This window comes from Gasterosteus aculeatus, chromosome X, assembly GCF_964276395.1.
Source record: "Gasterosteus aculeatus chromosome X, fGasAcu3.hap1.1, whole genome shotgun sequence".
Classification (NCBI taxonomy): domain Eukaryota; kingdom Metazoa; phylum Chordata; class Actinopteri; order Perciformes; family Gasterosteidae; genus Gasterosteus; species Gasterosteus aculeatus.
This window is the reverse complement of record NC_135698.1, coordinates 9028271-9044533: the sequence shown is the minus strand read 5'-3', so window position 1 is coordinate 9044533 and position 16263 is coordinate 9028271. Positions and strand designations below refer to the sequence as shown.

At 42.7% G+C, this 16263-nt stretch overlaps 1 protein-coding gene across 2 annotated transcripts; it reads right to left on the bottom strand.

The window, feature by feature from the left end:
- Positions 1 to 1123: 1123 nt before the first annotated feature.
- On the bottom strand, positions 1124 to 15499 carry b4galnt3b (beta-1,4-N-acetyl-galactosaminyl transferase 3b). 2 transcript variants are annotated; one of them, XM_040163864.2, is made up of 19 exons: positions 14816 to 15499; positions 12843 to 12892; positions 12651 to 12734; positions 10963 to 11058; positions 10522 to 10612; positions 10318 to 10418; positions 10159 to 10226; positions 9057 to 9135; positions 8849 to 8915; positions 8503 to 8637; positions 8238 to 8347; positions 6128 to 6228; positions 5258 to 5890; positions 4819 to 5078; positions 4417 to 4570; positions 4246 to 4318; positions 3965 to 4118; positions 3267 to 3393; positions 1124 to 2648 (listed from the first exon to the last, which is right to left on the bottom strand). In XM_040163864.2, exons 1-19 carry the CDS (start codon positions 14949 to 14951, stop codon positions 2540 to 2542), a joined length of 2628 nt encoding a protein of 875 aa, XP_040019798.2. In that variant the 5' UTR covers positions 14952 to 15499; the 3' UTR covers positions 1124 to 2539. The 2 variants fall into 2 exon arrangements, 1 of the variants encoding a protein (XP_040019798.2); XR_005710136.2 differs by lacking the exon at positions 3965 to 4118 and having other exon boundaries at positions 14816 to 15252.
- Between the last annotated feature and the right edge of the window lie 764 nt (positions 15500 to 16263).

The window sequence follows — 16263 nt, the reverse complement described above, 5'->3', positions numbered from 1 at the left end:
ATTTGTACATATTTCCTCTCCCTTTATTTCGCCTAAATTCAGCATATTAAGAACATTAAAGAAAATATGTAAATAAATCTACTCGAAAGTCGCAGCACAGAAATAACTAGCATAGGTAAAATATCAGATTTGACCTGGAACGCTCTCGACACCGTCTTCTGGCATGAAAAGGGTACTGAGGACGTTTTTAATAAACAGAGCCTCTGCTTAGCCATGGCGTTGACTCACAGGGACGGGATATACTTAGCCTTTCCCCCTGCCTGGAACGAATTCCTCTGTCACACATGCTGCTGGCCGTCCTTGGGCCGACAAACAGTAAGATGAAAGTTGTGAAAACGGAAAGGGCGGCGGGATGGAGTTGGAAGCCTCTGGGGAATTTAAGAGCGCACATGAGCATCTGTGAAAATACAATATGTGTGCTTGTTGTTGGAGGCCAGTGTGAAGCCAGACTGTTATTCCTACTGTGTAGCGCGTTTGTAAAAGCTAAACGTGACTCTCCTGCACGACAGCTGTTGTGGGTTTTTTCAAGTGAGGTAATGCATGTGTTCGTTTCTTTGCTATTGGCTGGTTGTGTGTGTGTCCCGACGCTGCTAAATGAACCGTGGTTCTTGTGTGTGTACTAAAGGTGTGTTAGGTTATTCATTCGCAACGCACCTTTCAAAAGCAGCAGAATGTCTCCCAAAGGTCCAATAGTAATGGCACACCTTTGTTTTAAATCAACTTTCACCTAATTCCCAAAGTGAAGAACACAACAGCCTATTTTTAATAATGTATTGATACATTCTGTGTTGTTGTGTGTGTTAATATGTAGAGACCATTATAAAGCATTTGCCCCGTGTTGTTCACAACTTGTGTGAGTGTGTGTAATTAGGGTGAAATGTGGAGACTAACTAATGTGGAGAAAACTACCACAAACCGTGTTGAGAACTTTGTCATGTGTGTATATGTCGCCCTGGATGTGGACCAGGCAAGGTGCAATCCTACAACTTAACACTTTAGATCAATAACGTACAATAAGGCCCAGGTGACCTTTCAGCACAGAGAGGGGGGGGGGGGGGGGGGGCTACTGTACATCTAAAACCATTCAAAAGTAACATTGAGGAGTAGTAAAAAAACAAAAGCATTCTGGCCGAACACCAACACAAAAGCTTTAATGCAGTGGACGAACAACTCAGTATTACAAACCAAAACCACCAGCAGAGCAACGTAGACCAAAGTGGTATTTTTATTGCCCTTATTTCCAAGTGAACCTGCCTCAAAAATATACTATTTTTTTAACAAGTTTGTTAAACCGGTATCTGAACTTTCAGAAAATGTTTTTAGTCATAAAAAACAATATGGCAAATACACAAATCCTCTTGCATTTAATGTATTTCCTATAACATCTGTATTAACAAAGTTGACTGTAAAAACAATATTTTGCACTGTATCAATTTTTTCCTTTGAAAAATATTTGATTCAGCAGGTAGATCAACATAAGCTGACTGCGCAGACAAATATGAAACTATTGATTGAGATAACCCTTCATGTTATATTCACATTGTAACGTTTAATAGCTTCTGAAGAGGAATAATGTAAAGATTCATTTATCTTTGGTACATGTAGGGAGAACAGATAGAAATTCTCACAATATTGCATTTCTTCAGTTTTCAGACATTTCATTACTGATTCAAATTCCCAAACTGTCTGCAATGCACCGGGCAACACAAACATAACATGATCGACGGTCTTTCTGAGAAAATACTAAATGACATAATAATGGAAATCCCTTCAGTTTCTCACTATTCTATCCAGCTTAAGGGTTTTCCTGACCGTGTAAAAACAGCTCTCCATGCTTATCCAGGTACTAGAACTGGATAACCATCACAAGAGAAGGCAATAGGGGGAGGACACTCAACAAGTGAGCTGAGCGACACTTTTCTGATTTCCCTTCCTGGAAATAATATTAAACTCAAATGAAAATAAAATCCTACAGATATTAATAAAATAAATAACTAGATTCCCATAATTTACAACCTGACAAATAATGCCGTGTTTACTTTGTACCCAATCTGGAGTGTATTTAACAAAACAACGTAAAAGATTTTTCGCCCCAGTTAAAACTCATGTGCAAAAGTGGTGATCTTTATGATATAGGACACTTGTGTGAATACATCTTTGGGAGCGTCATTTAAGACTTTTCTTTGGATCCGTTCTGTCCCTTTATGCAAACAATGCAGCTCACCATGGTGTCCCTCTGGGACATGATACATGGCTGTACCTTTATTCCCAATATCACAATGTCAAAGGCTTGCATCAACCATTACTCTGGCACCAGTCAACTGTACAGCCAGTAAAATAAACTATATATAAATCAGTAGTAATTTGTTATCGACGATCATCTTTTTGCAGAAAGCCGAGACTGTATCCAACTCTATTCTGTCGGTCAGCAGGTATCACTGTCATATAGTAGAAAACAGGCTCCGGCCTTAACGTTCTCTGGTTGCCGTGATTGTAACCTCGGCAACCGTGGTCATGGTGCAGTGAGCAGGTGACAAGGTCACATGTGGCTGGGCGACGTTTGCCTCCACATGCCACGTTTGGAGTGAAAGTGATGGAAAAAGTTCCTCAAGTAGAACCTCTCCACCTCCAACCCGCCGTTCACGATCCTGCAGCAGAGCAGAGGAGAGTTTATTTAGTTACAATTCATATTCGTGTTTCCACAATATCAATATAAAGAGAAAGAACTAATTTATATTCAACCTAAACCAATAAATTACAAAAGTAAGTATGCTTGTTGTTTGATTTAGAAGAGATCAACACACAACTCCAGGTGACCTAAACGTCACCTTGTATTTTATGTAGTGAAACATCAATAAAAATTGGCAGTCACTTAAATGTACTGTAAAAGAAAAAGGCATGCCATTAGATCTTGCAGCGTCATACTTTAGACCCACTTTAGGTGCACACTTTGGAATTGACTGCTCTAGGTAAGTGTATTATCCAGCTGTTATGCATAATCTCTGTCATGTGCCTTCCATAAATGATTCTGACAATCATTGTCATAGCATATTCATATTAAACATGTTTACTAAGAACATGCATGACCTTGTTGTAATCAGCCTAGTGAGTGCAAGTCAAGAGTCCATTATAACTGCCAGTAAGAGCAACATAGTGGGTAACTATAGCTATTTAAAATTGTTGATTTAAAAGTTGAATGAAAACAGAAAATAGACTGAAAAACAATTTCAGACAAACAAAGTCTAATTGAGAGAGTGAGGCTCGACCTGTCGAGGAGCTCCCAGTCTTCTCCGCCCCAGCGGTCTCTGAATTCCTCTGTGTTCATTCCTCCAACAGCATCCAAATCTGACTTATAAATCCCCAGCAGGCCGAAGCCATTGACCTCCCAAAAACCTGAAACGCAGATGGGAACATTTTCATTGTTTAATGTTGCTTGCATCCTACCGACAGGTCACTCGTCTTAAGACTGAATCCCCACATCTACGAAGAAGCAGTGGAAGAGCAGGGTGGAGACAGTATCCGTGGTAACACACAGCAAAAGGGAGCCGGGGTTGTCCTTCAACCGGAGGAAGGGCGATTCGTTAGTCCGTGTCAATGTGCCCATGAGCAGGAGGTTTTACCCCAGGTAGCTCCTCTGGCTGTGCCGTATGAATGTTGTATGCATGTTAGTTGGGCAGGTCGTACCTCGCATGGTCGACCTTGCTATTAGTGGATGAATGGGTGTGAATGGGTGAGCAATGACATTTAGTGTTAAAGCACATTGAGTGCTTGGAAGAAGCGGCTTACAAATACAGTCTGTCACATTTACCATGCTGTAAGGCTCATACACGGTCTAATCATAAATACTTAAAAGGCAACGTACAGGCAAAAATGACACAAAGTGCTTGAAATTGCGTCTAATGTCTTTAAACCAAACCCATAAAGTTTCAATTTTTGCATTTGTTAATAGTGTATCTGCGTCTACCTTTGGCTTCTAATCGCGTAACCCCGCATCCCAGTCTCAGGACTATTGGAGCAAAGGCCATGTATCCCTCAATGCAGTGTTTCCTGATGGTGTCGATGATGAAGGGAGGGAAGTTGACGTGGAGGTCGCAAAGAAACACAATGCTGTGGTCATCCTGAGAGATGATGATGAGGGACATTTATATATATATATATATATATAGGGGTGTATTATAACAGTCTATGCACACATAAATCTCTTGCTCTTAAAGCTTAATTGCAGAGTGACGTTGCAATACTCACATTTATAAGGTCAACACCTGCTTGGAGACCAGCCGCACGCTCAAAGTTTCCACTCAGCCTCACATACTGGTACCTGAACGATTCCACATACATATATTATTATATGACGAGCTTTAGAAAGTTTGGACTGGCTCGATTCACTTCAAAGAACATGCGTACACAACCACACACCTGACGAGTGAGGATTTCTGCAGAGCCTGCTTCACGTCCATGTCCGTGCTGCTGTAATCACTGATGATGAGATTGAAGTTGGAGTCACCGGTTTCTCTGGACAATTGCTCCATGTCCACAATCAGCTGCTGCACCCAGCGAGCCTGGTTTTTTACTGGGAATTGTAGAGACAAGCAAAGTTGTTCAGGTCATGCATAAATCACCAAAAAGGGACGCAGATAGATCGATGCTCTCCCCCCAAAGATTTTACAATAAAATGAATCACCCGAGTACCATGATGATGAAGGCTTTTGTGAATAGCAAAGTAAAAGAGAAGCCACCACGCAAAGAGGATCCCATCACAGCACCGAGGAACCCAAGGAGTCGGTATTGGCAGCGGTATTAAGCTTAAGGTGGACGTACCGGGTACTACGAAGTGAACGGTGGCGTGGGGATTCCACCGGAAGCCCACCGGGTTACAAAGCTTGGGCTGAGTTTCCGGTCGTTGGATACGTGCGTCCTGGCCGTTTTGCCTGCCGTGGCTAATCGGATAGTAGACGTAGCGCGACAGGCGGCGCAGCTGGCCGTTCACGTCCTTCAGCACCAGCTCCAGAAGGTAGCGGCCTCCCTGGACCACGTCCACGCGCTTCATCACGTTAACAACGCGCACCAACGTAAATTGTCTAGGAGGAAAGAGAGAATAAAAGAAAACATGATGAAATGTGTCAAACCCCCCCCCCCCCCCCCCCCCCTCCTAAGGAGTCCAATGAGACATCCGAGCGGTTGCAAGAATGCAAGAAAAGGGAAAGGAATTTGGGGAAAACAGGTACCAGTGTTGTGTGGGGATGCTCCACATTCTTACCCGTGGTGCTTGTTGTTCAGCTGTCGCATGAAAGCTTTGACCACGGTCAGAGCACCACTGGACTGGAGAAGCAGGTTCCCTGTGACGTTGCAGCGCAGGTCGATCCGGTCCGATCGATGCGCCTGGTGCTTCAGGTAGCTGATCTGGAAGGTCTGGTTCCAGTTGACATCAGTGCCAGTTCTGTGGATTCTCTTTTCTACAACTGGAGACCTTTTTTTTCTCACTTTCGCCCTATTTCTCACTTTACTGTTATATGTGCCCCCCTGATTTCGCCTTGATAAAGGGCGGCCGACGGCTCTCTTGGGAGGGGTAAAATGCATGGCGGTGGTTGGCTGGAGGCCCATTTGCTTAGATACAACCCTCTCCCCTTTGGCCACGGTGTTGTTTTCAGGCCGAGGAGAATCACTTTCTAAGGGCTTAAGCCTTGAGTCTTTCAGTCTCTGGGATTGATTACGGTTCACTTTAGGATCCTTCTGCAGATGATGTTGTTTATCGAGCTGCTCAGACGCGACTGCTGGCGATTCATTTCCTTTATGCTGCTCCCTGTCCAATTTATTTTTTACTTTTTGTCTTTTGTTGGATATGTCCTGCACATTGGGAAGGTCTAGTCTCATGTATCTAGAAAATCTGAACCTGAAGACAAGAGGACAAAACACACAATTATGTAAAGTTAATCATCCTGCTTTTACATTAGAACCACAGATTTATGTTATTATTGTGCTGCCTGAATGCTGTCGCTGTGCTGCAGCTGATGTGGTTGTCATATAATGAATGTTTACTGTCTCGTTATTGTGTTTTTATTTTAATTTCCTTAACATAGATGTTGGTCTCACACTCCTGCCTGCGCACAAATAGGTATTTGTGTCCCACCTCTTGGTGTACTGCAGATTCTTGGGGTAGAAGCAGCTGTCTTCTGTCTCAACGTGTGAGAGTCTGGTGTAGTCGCTGGGGTAGACGTAGGACAAGTGCACCTACGGTGATGTAATGAAATGACATGCTGTTAAAGCATTCATGGCAGCTCGCAGATGACTCATGACACCTTGTATGATATACAGTCAGGTCCTTAAATATTTGGACATTGACGCATTTTTCATCACAAATTTCATTTTAATTTGAGGGCATTTACATCCAAATCAGGTGAACGGTGTTGTAAACTACAACAAATCCATGAGTGGCCACCCCGTTTTTAAGGGACCAAAAGTAATTGGACAAATGAATATGATCATAAATCTAATTGTCACTTTTAATACTTTGTTAAAAATCCTTTTGCAGTCAATGACAGCCTGAAGTCTGGATCCCATAGACATCACCAGACGCTGGGTTTCGTCGCTGGTGATGCTCTGCCAGGCCTCCCCGCCTTCAGTTCCTGCTGGTTCTCGGGCATTTTCCCTTCAGTTTTGTCTTCAGAAAGTGAAATGCATGCTCAATTGGATTCAGGTCAGGTGATTTGACTTGGCCATTGCAGAACATTCCACTTCTTTGCCTTAAACAACTCCTTGGTTGCTTTCGCAGTACGCTTCGGGTCATTGTCCACCTGGACTGTGAAGCTCCGTCCAATGACTTGTGAAGCATTTGGCTGAATATGAATATTGGCCGAAACACTTCCGAATTCATCCTGCTGCTTTTGTCAGCAGTCACATCATCAATAAATACAAGGGCACCAGTTCCATTGGCAGCCATACACGGCCACGCCATAACACCACCTCCACCGTGCTTCACTGATGAGGTGGTGTGCTTTGGATCATGAGCAGTTCCTCTCCTTCTCCATACTCTTCTCTTTCCATCATTCTGGTACAAGTTTATCTTTGTCTCATCTGCCCATAGGATGTTCTTCCAGAACTGTACAGGCTGTTTTAGATGTTTTTTGGCAAACTCTAATCTGGTCTTCCTGTTTTTGAGGCTCACCAATGGTTTACATGTTGTGGCGAAGCCTCTGTATTTACTCTGGTGAAGTCTTCCCTTGATTGTCGACTTTGACACAGATGCACCTCCTTCCTGGAGAGTGTTCTTTTGTTCTTCTGGGTCTTTTGGTGTTGCTGAGCTCACCGGTGCGTTCTTTCTTCTTAAGAATGTACCAAACCGTTGATTTGGCCACAGCTGATGTGTTTGCTATCTCTCTGACGGTTTTGTTTTCCCGATTTTTCTAATTCACTCATGGCGACAGCTCTTTGGACTTCATATTGAGAGTTGACCACAACGGATTCCAAACACCAATACCACACCTGAAATGAACTCTAGACCTTTTATCTACTCCTTGTAAATGGAATATAATGAGGGAATTACACACACCTGACCTTGGAACAGCTGAGCAGCCAATTGTCCAATTACTTTTGGTCCCTTAAAAAGAGGGTGGCCACATTTGAATTTGTTGTAGTTCCTACACCCTTCACCCGATTTGGATGTAAATAGCCTCAAATTAAAGCTGAAGGTCTGCACTTAAAGCACATCTTTTTAAAGCATCATCATCATTTTTTCATTTTAACTCCATTGTTGTGGTGTACAGAGCCAAAATAATGAAAAATGTGTCCATGTCCAAATATTTATGGACCTGACTGTAATATATCAAACAAGTGTCGAGGTAAGAACAGGACATACCGCCTTCTTTTGGATAGATGGCAGATTTGGGAATTGAGGCAAAATAAGGTGGATAATCCAATCCTTTTTAAACTAAGAGTGTTTTTGGTTGAGAAGACACCACTCTCGCATCTGTCCACACATATGAAGCAACAGCTGACTAGCGTTGCTCAACATGAATATAGGAAACGGAGAAATATCTTGCATGGCTGCAAGAAGATGTAAAAGATATTCCAATTATCTTCTAAATATCACTAACTGTCTATCCGTTTTGGTTTAATCTGTACAAAAGGCATGGTCAAAACATGTGGGGTCACACTCGCAGCATTTTTTACATACAATTTACACAACCCTGCCTGTAATTAGTCTTTCCAACAGTGAGAAACAGATCGATATAAATACATACACTCTGCAGTCCTTGGTACCGCAGGAGAGGAAAGTCTTTGAATGTGTAGCTGGGTTTGTAAAAGCAGTTAGGAAGGACATCTTCTACAAACGCGCTGTTTAACAAAGGCACTGCAGACAAACACAACACACAGATTTGAGTTACAATTAACTTGTGCATTCAGCGTGAGAAAAAAGGTTGCAAAACACTTGCAAACTGTCGTGGGAAATCTATGACAAGGGGATTTCCAATGCTGCGGGGTGAAGAAGAGAGCGATGTCTCTCACCTTGGTACAGAGTGTCTCGCGGGTCTTCCCTCAGCATGTCTGCAGCACCGGTCGGCTGTTTTGAGGGGATGTGCTGGAGACTTGCAGCCGTCTGTGGTATGTGGGCCACGTCACTCATCAGCAAGGCAGACTCGTCTGACGGACGAAGCCACAACGTACCAGAATAAGTCAAGTGTGCTTTTATTGGAAACCAAAACCACTTGACTTGAGATGTAGGTTTGTAAAATAATACCAGTTTGGCATTATGGGACACGGGATAGAGATTTGACCTGACCTCAGTGAATTCACTGAACGGTGTATTATAATAACAGGTAATAACGAGAATTAAGTGGGTTTCTGTTCTTACCAACATAGAGGGAGATGTCATTGGATCCAATAACCTTGTACCTAAGGCCTTGGTCCAAGAGCTGCCACTGTGTGAACACAAAGAACTGCATTGTCTCTCATTCTCCATACGAAAAGGAGCACATGCATAATATGAAACTTGGACAAAGTGAAAAGCGACAAAGAAAGAAGAGGAGGACATTTTCCATCTGCAGAGTTTAAATACTTACTGCCACTTCCACGTGATCGGTCCCTTTCCCGTTTTGCTTGTGGATAACTTCAAAAAAGTACTTCTTCTGAGCAGACAGCCTGTCAAGCAAGTTTACATTCAGAACTACAATAAGTCTCATCTGACACAACCAAAACTGCTTTGTTCTACAAATAAATACAACCATGTTACATTAAGAGTCTGGGAAGGTTCTGGTTTCTGGCTTAGCTGCTCTTTAATTTATTCGTATGGTTGAAATGCACTTATTGTGAGTCGCTTTGGATAAAAGCCTCAGCTAAATCACATGTAATGAAAAGTAATGTTATTTATTCACTGATAAAAGTGTCAAAACATGTATAGATATTTGAGGAAATCTTTTTTTAATCTAAATCATCTGCACGAATAAGGCCACCAGGCTACACATAAACAGTGTGTTGACGATAATTGCTGATACCTGCTGATAATTTTCTCTCGCTGCTGTCAAGTCACCACATTCTATATTCTACATCATGTAGGTCAGAAAATATCTTTACGTTACGGTAATCTACACCCACACAGTGTGACGAATCTTTCCAGCATGTGAACAGTATTTCTTTGCAATAGCAACCAATGCTTATCTAATAATTTCCAGCAAGTGACAGCGCAAGTTTGGATTCCCAGAAGGGCATTGTTTTCATTTTCAAACATAAATCCTTTGGGTTTTAATTCAAGCGATACTATTGCAATTTAGTCTTGCACAGAAAAAAAGGAGGGAATTTGCAAGGGACAGATTGGGCGGAAAAAGATCTGACAAATAAGATATTATAAAATTGGGCGTTTTTTGTTGTTTTATTGTTTGATATGTTGCAGTGATTTGAAGTTGAATTGTGATATGTTGTCCGAGGTAGATACCACTGTCAGTTGTTTCAGGTCCTGGATTATGATTGGCTGTGCGAGTTATCATATAGTCGACAAACACCGCTGTGCCCGACAACAATAGTATCGCTACACTTTGTGATGCCTCTGATTCTGATCCTGATCCTCGGGTTAATTACACAAAACAAACAATACTGTCCGTTCATCTATTCACAGTGCGGTTATTAACTGTTGATTCATCAGTACAATTTAGGCTAGTGGGAATTTACCGAACCGGTTTGGAGGTCTGACTGGCATACTTCTCAAACTCGCCCGGGGCTGACCATTCTGTGCCGGTCTAGAAGAACAAAGTCCAACAAATATTACAGTTTGAGGTATGAAGAAAATGCTCACTGCCGATTGAGAAGATAACAGTCGACAATACGTACTTTCCCAACCCATACCAACAGCTGCAAGTTCAGCGGATAGTCATCTGTGCTGAGCCAAAACTCAGAGTTGTCATCAGAGCTCAAAGCAAACAGAAACTCTCCTGAGAAACGGAGAGGAAATGGGAGGTTAGAAGAGACGGACTAAGGGAAGCATACAGCATGCATGCACGACTGGAAAAAAAGATGAAAAAGTAAATGTTGAACCATCAGTATATGGATGCAGATAACCAAATATCCGGATTCCGTAGTCGGTCCACTGAGGAAAGATGGCCAACTTCTGCACCGTAGTCCTGGACTTTGAGAATAAGACATGATGTTTACTCAATGTGAGGCTACATCTCGAGTCCAGGGACACAAGGATCTAGCGTGCAGATGTAGAATGTAGCTCCGAGTGAAAACAACCGTGTGTGTGTGTGTGTGTGTGTGTGTGTGTGTGTGGGATAAGGCTTGTGTGCAGGGATGTCTTTTTGCACGACGAATGCACTCCTGTACAAAATTTGAATGGCAATCCTTCCAATAGTTGCAAAGACGTTTCCTTCTGGGATCAAAGTAGTACACTGGCCAACGATTCCATGCCTTCAGCTACAGTGCCACCAGCCTAAATCATCAGTTGGGTATAATGAATGGCAATTAATGGTGACTCACATGAGGATACAGAGGGTAGTGCGGGTTCTTGCGGAGGTCAGCTGTAGAACTGCCACACCAGTCCTCAAAGACGTGCAGATTAGCCCGTCCCGTGTACTGCAGAAGGTAAACAGAGAGTGACGTCCGTTTGTGCTGCGGTTAGTCGGCAGTGGGACAATGAAGCTGCACAGAGTTGGGGTTTAGTTTATTGGCTTAGTTGAGGAGAGTTGTAGAGCTCAGAACATCATTTAAACTACACTACAAACAACTATTTAACTTCATAGAAACCAATTCATCTGAAATAATTGACAAATTTGTACTTTGAAACAAATGGAGGTCATTTACTTTCTTTATTTAGGTAAACGGATCTTTTAGGGGATGTTTGAAGTTTGGAACACAACGCCGATCTGTATTTTGGGAGCTTTTCTCGCCTGTGCTCTTGTGGCACCCCGGTAATCCATGCACACTCACTACGTCTGCTTCGTGAACCCCGGGAAGAATAGCTGCTGCAATGCTGTAGTTGATGGGGATCCCATTCAACTTAATACATATTCACACGCAGGCAGAAGAAGGAAACCTTTCTTCTCCTGTCGCACAGGAAATGGGTGACAGTAGAAACCACTGTCCAATTGATCATCAATTGATTGAATCTAAGTCGGTGGGAAACAGTGAGGCGCAGGTTGCCCCGCTGTCTGACGCGTGTGCGGTGGATGCTGAATTGAGTGATGCATGGAAGCGCCAAAGCCTCGGTGATTCCATTGAAGTAGTTCACAAAATGTCAGCATAAGGTCAGTAAAACGTTGTCATGACCCTGGTTTCTGAGGTTCATGACCCAATGCGCTTCACATGCTCGTAATCGTTTGATTCTTTATCTTTGTTGGCTGTGATCAAAGGCCACTTGACTTATGGAAGCTAAATTACTGTCAAGCTTAATATGTTTATTCAGCTACGGCTCTGCTGCACCGTTTTCTCATTCCATCCCCTCCAATTGGCAAGAGTGCTTAATCTGTGAAAGCCTTAACATTTAAGGGACTTCTAAAGGGTCATTGTTACAACCCCATGGACTTCATGGAAAACTGTGAGAGTACGTTTCACTACTTTCTGACTTTGTAAAGAAATAAAATAGCGAAAAAATAATAGGTGGCATAAACGATTGAATCAATAGTTTTAGCTGATTAAATTAATTATACACTACAACTTGAAGTGTTTTATAACATAAAAAAGTCAAATCTAATGAGAGACATTACAGAGATGACACTATAATAAACAGTATAAAATACTAAAAACCATCTTGCGTAATGACCCCTTCCCCATTTCTCACCAGCTTAATTCAAGCGACCTTCTTTTAACGTAACATTTATTTTGATCTCAGCTACACACGTGCAGTTTTGTGACCGCATCTTGCACAGTTTCAAGTAACAGACAGAAATGTTACTTTCATAACACCCAATCCTTTTTGGGTGAGCGCTTTGTGGAACTATTAAAATATTATAATGCAAGATTGCCAGATACAACAAGGGCTTCCCCCAAAAGCGAAACATAAGGTGCAGGAAATGGAACAAAGCACAGCGCTGATGACAGAGGCTACTGAAGCCGACCCCGCTGCAGGAAACACACTGTGTGCAGAGGCACGCGCACTGAGGTGGGAGGAAATTGGGCAAGCCCGGGCGGGTTATTCGTAGTTCAAAAGAGGGAAAACAAACACACACCTCTGGTTTCCAGGGATGTGGAGTGTAGCCGGACCTCCCAACAGCTGAGTTCTCCTCGGAGTCTGGTCCAGGGTGACTTCTGACCTGAAACACACACACACACACACACACACAGACACGTTTTACCCGTTTCTGCACGAAAGCATCACCATATTTTCCGCCATGACTTATTTTTCCACAAACCGCCCTTACCGTTTGGTTAAACACGGCTCCCCTCCAGCTGCTCCCGCTGGGATTCATACCTGTGAGCAAGTGGGAGGAAAGGTAAGGCGATCAGGCAAATATGCTTTTACTGTGCACAGATGAACAAACTGGGTCACAACGTCGCTTCTGATGGTCTGAAAGAAAGAAATGTGTTAATTCCCAACATGGGGAAATGGGTTGTGTTTTTTTCCTGACTGCATTCAAACCAAAATGTGTTCTATTGTCTCGATTTGCTTCATGAGGCTAGTGGCATTGCACATTTGAAGTGGGGATTTGTAAGAGGAAGCACACATGTAGCCCATGTGTATGAATGACCAACTAGTGATAAAATCAACCACTCCTTCAAAAAAAACAAATGATTATCTCTTGTACCGGGCAAACAATGAAGCCGAGTGTCTCAAATGGTCCTACCCACCACCGGCTGTTCCACTTCAACCTTTATGACCACTGAAAGTAACTCCTCTTACTCCCGGGCTGCAATGCTATTATGTGGCACTCGCGTTTCAGGCAAAAATCTCTAGCTTAGCAGATGAAGAAAAATGCTTTCCTTCTAACCTCTTCAGCCATCTTTCAAATTATAGAGTGCATTTTGTAAAAGTAGGTCCTGGGTTGTTGTTTTTTGTGAGCTCGTGGTGTCAGCGAGTGGATTGGGATGACAGAGCCAGCAGAGGCTGTCATTATCACCAGGGTGGAGCTCTCCAAGCACACACTCTTCAGACATGCGCCCATGTTGGCAACACGGAGAATTCTAGCGTTGCAGTTAAGAAAAGGAAGAGAAGGAACATTTGTATCCGGTCGGGACAGACATAGTTTTCCTACTTACCCCTCGTTTGTTTCCTATTTGTCACAATATTGCTCAGAGCACAGACAATTTGTTCCGTTATTTTTCCACAATTTCAAGTCATTAATATCCGTCCCTGAAAATAAATTGGTTTATAAAATGTTTATATCATTTCAGAGTGAAGTTTATAAAGAATAAAGAACACCTCCTGTCCTTCCTTTGTACTTTGTACCAGAGACGTTTAGTTTTTGTAACATAAATTCAAAACACCAGTAACATCAAGGCTTATTAACTGATTAACTAACGGACTGAAACTGAGGACTTTTCTTTTCTTGTCAATGCTTATTTTGTTTTGCACAACTATTGGGAAGAAAATGAACAAAGAGCACTCTCGAGTGTGACAGGGACAGTCAGCTGTCAGAGCTGGGTAGAAAAAGAGACAGCGAGCAAAACAAAGTGAATTGTTTACATTCCTTGACCAGTAATAAAACCGCCCATTGTAAAGTAATTTCCACATGAAGGAAAAGCACGAGACCTGCAGCCTTGTAATTAAAATATAGGGTTTTTTTTCCACAAAATGAAGCATCAACGACGAACTTGCATTAAAAAGTACAATATTAGTCTGTGTATTCTCTGCAGGCAGCAAGCAATGCACGTGCTGTTTACCTGCCGAGTGTCCGTAGATATGGAATGCCGTTTTAGTCAAAATTAAATAAATGAATAATGTGAAATATGCATTTGAAATACATCATGAAATAAATAAATGAGGCAATAAATAAATAAATATTAAATACATTTAATTATTTCATGGTACTTTTATTTATTAATGCCACTTTTCATTTCCAGAGTCTTTTATTTCATGTAGAAAGGTGTGTTGTTCGGTCTCTAGGAGACCCATACCTCAGCACTCAGTTCTTCATTCAGGGAAACCAAAAGATGTGAAATACATTTATATTGAACTGCGCTTATGTGAGTTTGACAATGAACCGCACGTTTTTTTTCCCGAGATTGGTGCTACTCCGTATTAAGCGACACATTGCTTTACATAATGCTTAGTACAGGTGTCTTAATACAGGTGTCTTTTTTTTAGATCCAAGCTCAGTCTAAATGGTGCATTACACGATTACACGCTTTGAAGAAACTTATGGTGACAGTTTCTGGCCGGCGACCGCACACTTACTCGCATTGTTGCTCCACGCTTTCGCAGCGACCATCTGCTGGTAGACGGCCACGGCCCCGAGCGTCAGGAGAGCGGCGAACGCGAGATGTTTGCGATTGCGCACCAAAATCTTCGTGGGAAAAAATGCCGCGATCATAGTGAACACTTGTCCCCGGCCCGTGTGATCCGTCGGGTCGCCCCCTCCCCCGTCTTTGTCGTCCGCTGCTCCTCAGCCGCTGAGCGCTACCGGGCGCGCTGCGTGTGTTCCCGGGGGGTCTCTGGTCCCTCCATGACCCCGGGGAGCCGCTGGTGTCAACCGAGCACCCTCTCAACCGAGCACCCGAGGTCATCCAACTAAATCCTCCGGAGCAACCGGCAGTCCGGCACGGCACGGCACGGCACACGGAGAAGGGACGAGCGACGGGATCTGACACCGGTTTTACCTCAAGACCACTCTTATAAGGACGTGGAGGAGACAGAAGATGCAGGGGAAAAAGAGCGGAAGTGAAACGTGTTTGCCTTCAGATTAAAAGCGTCATTTAAATTTGTTTTGAAAAATTATCCCGTGACTGAATATCTTAATTTGACTGTATGTTAAAGTAAAATGTTATAACTGATATATACTTTTGCTGTCTACGCACAATCTGTGTGTTTGCTCAAACATTTTAGCCACTGAATGCTTTGTATTGAAATAAAATATCGGAAACACCAACTTGTTTACAACTAGCTTGACATGTATGAATACATGAGCATCACCCGCCATTATTTACCTGGATGTGTACCTGTTGCTGGTAGTAGTCATGTTTCCGGCTCATTGAGCCTGGCTGCAGCCCGCCACGCTGCATGCAATAATAATAATAATAATAATAATCCCGCATAATACAGTGTGAGAAATATATACAAAAAATCGCCTTTGGTAAATGAAATGTACTAATAAAAAGAGTATATTTAAAAAAAGTATATATATATATATATATTTTTTTTTCCACCTGAGTAAATAGGATAAGGACGTTTGATTACTGAGAGGTAAGACATCCATCTGAGTGTAAACCATGTGATCTCCCAATCCTCAATCAAAATAGCTTTTACTAAAGGGCACCACCACCCAAATAAAGAAAGACAATGAATTATTTCCACGGCCATGCAAAGTTCAAGCAGTGTCAAGCCTTGGATGTCATCAATTTTGGAGCTGCTCCACTGAAAATGAATGGGAGGGCAGAGACAATGGTAAATGGTTTCCTAGACTTTCGACCGTTCAAAGCACATTAACATTTCACGTCATTCACACACTGGTGACCGCAGCTACCACACAGCACCACCTGCCCATCAGTAACTAGCATTCACACTGTAGTCACAGCTACAAGAGCAGTGTTGGGGTTGTTTGTCTTGGCCAAGGACACATCGACACACGGGTTTAGCAGGATCTGGGATCAAACTGCCAATCCTCCGATTTGACGACTGCGCTCTGC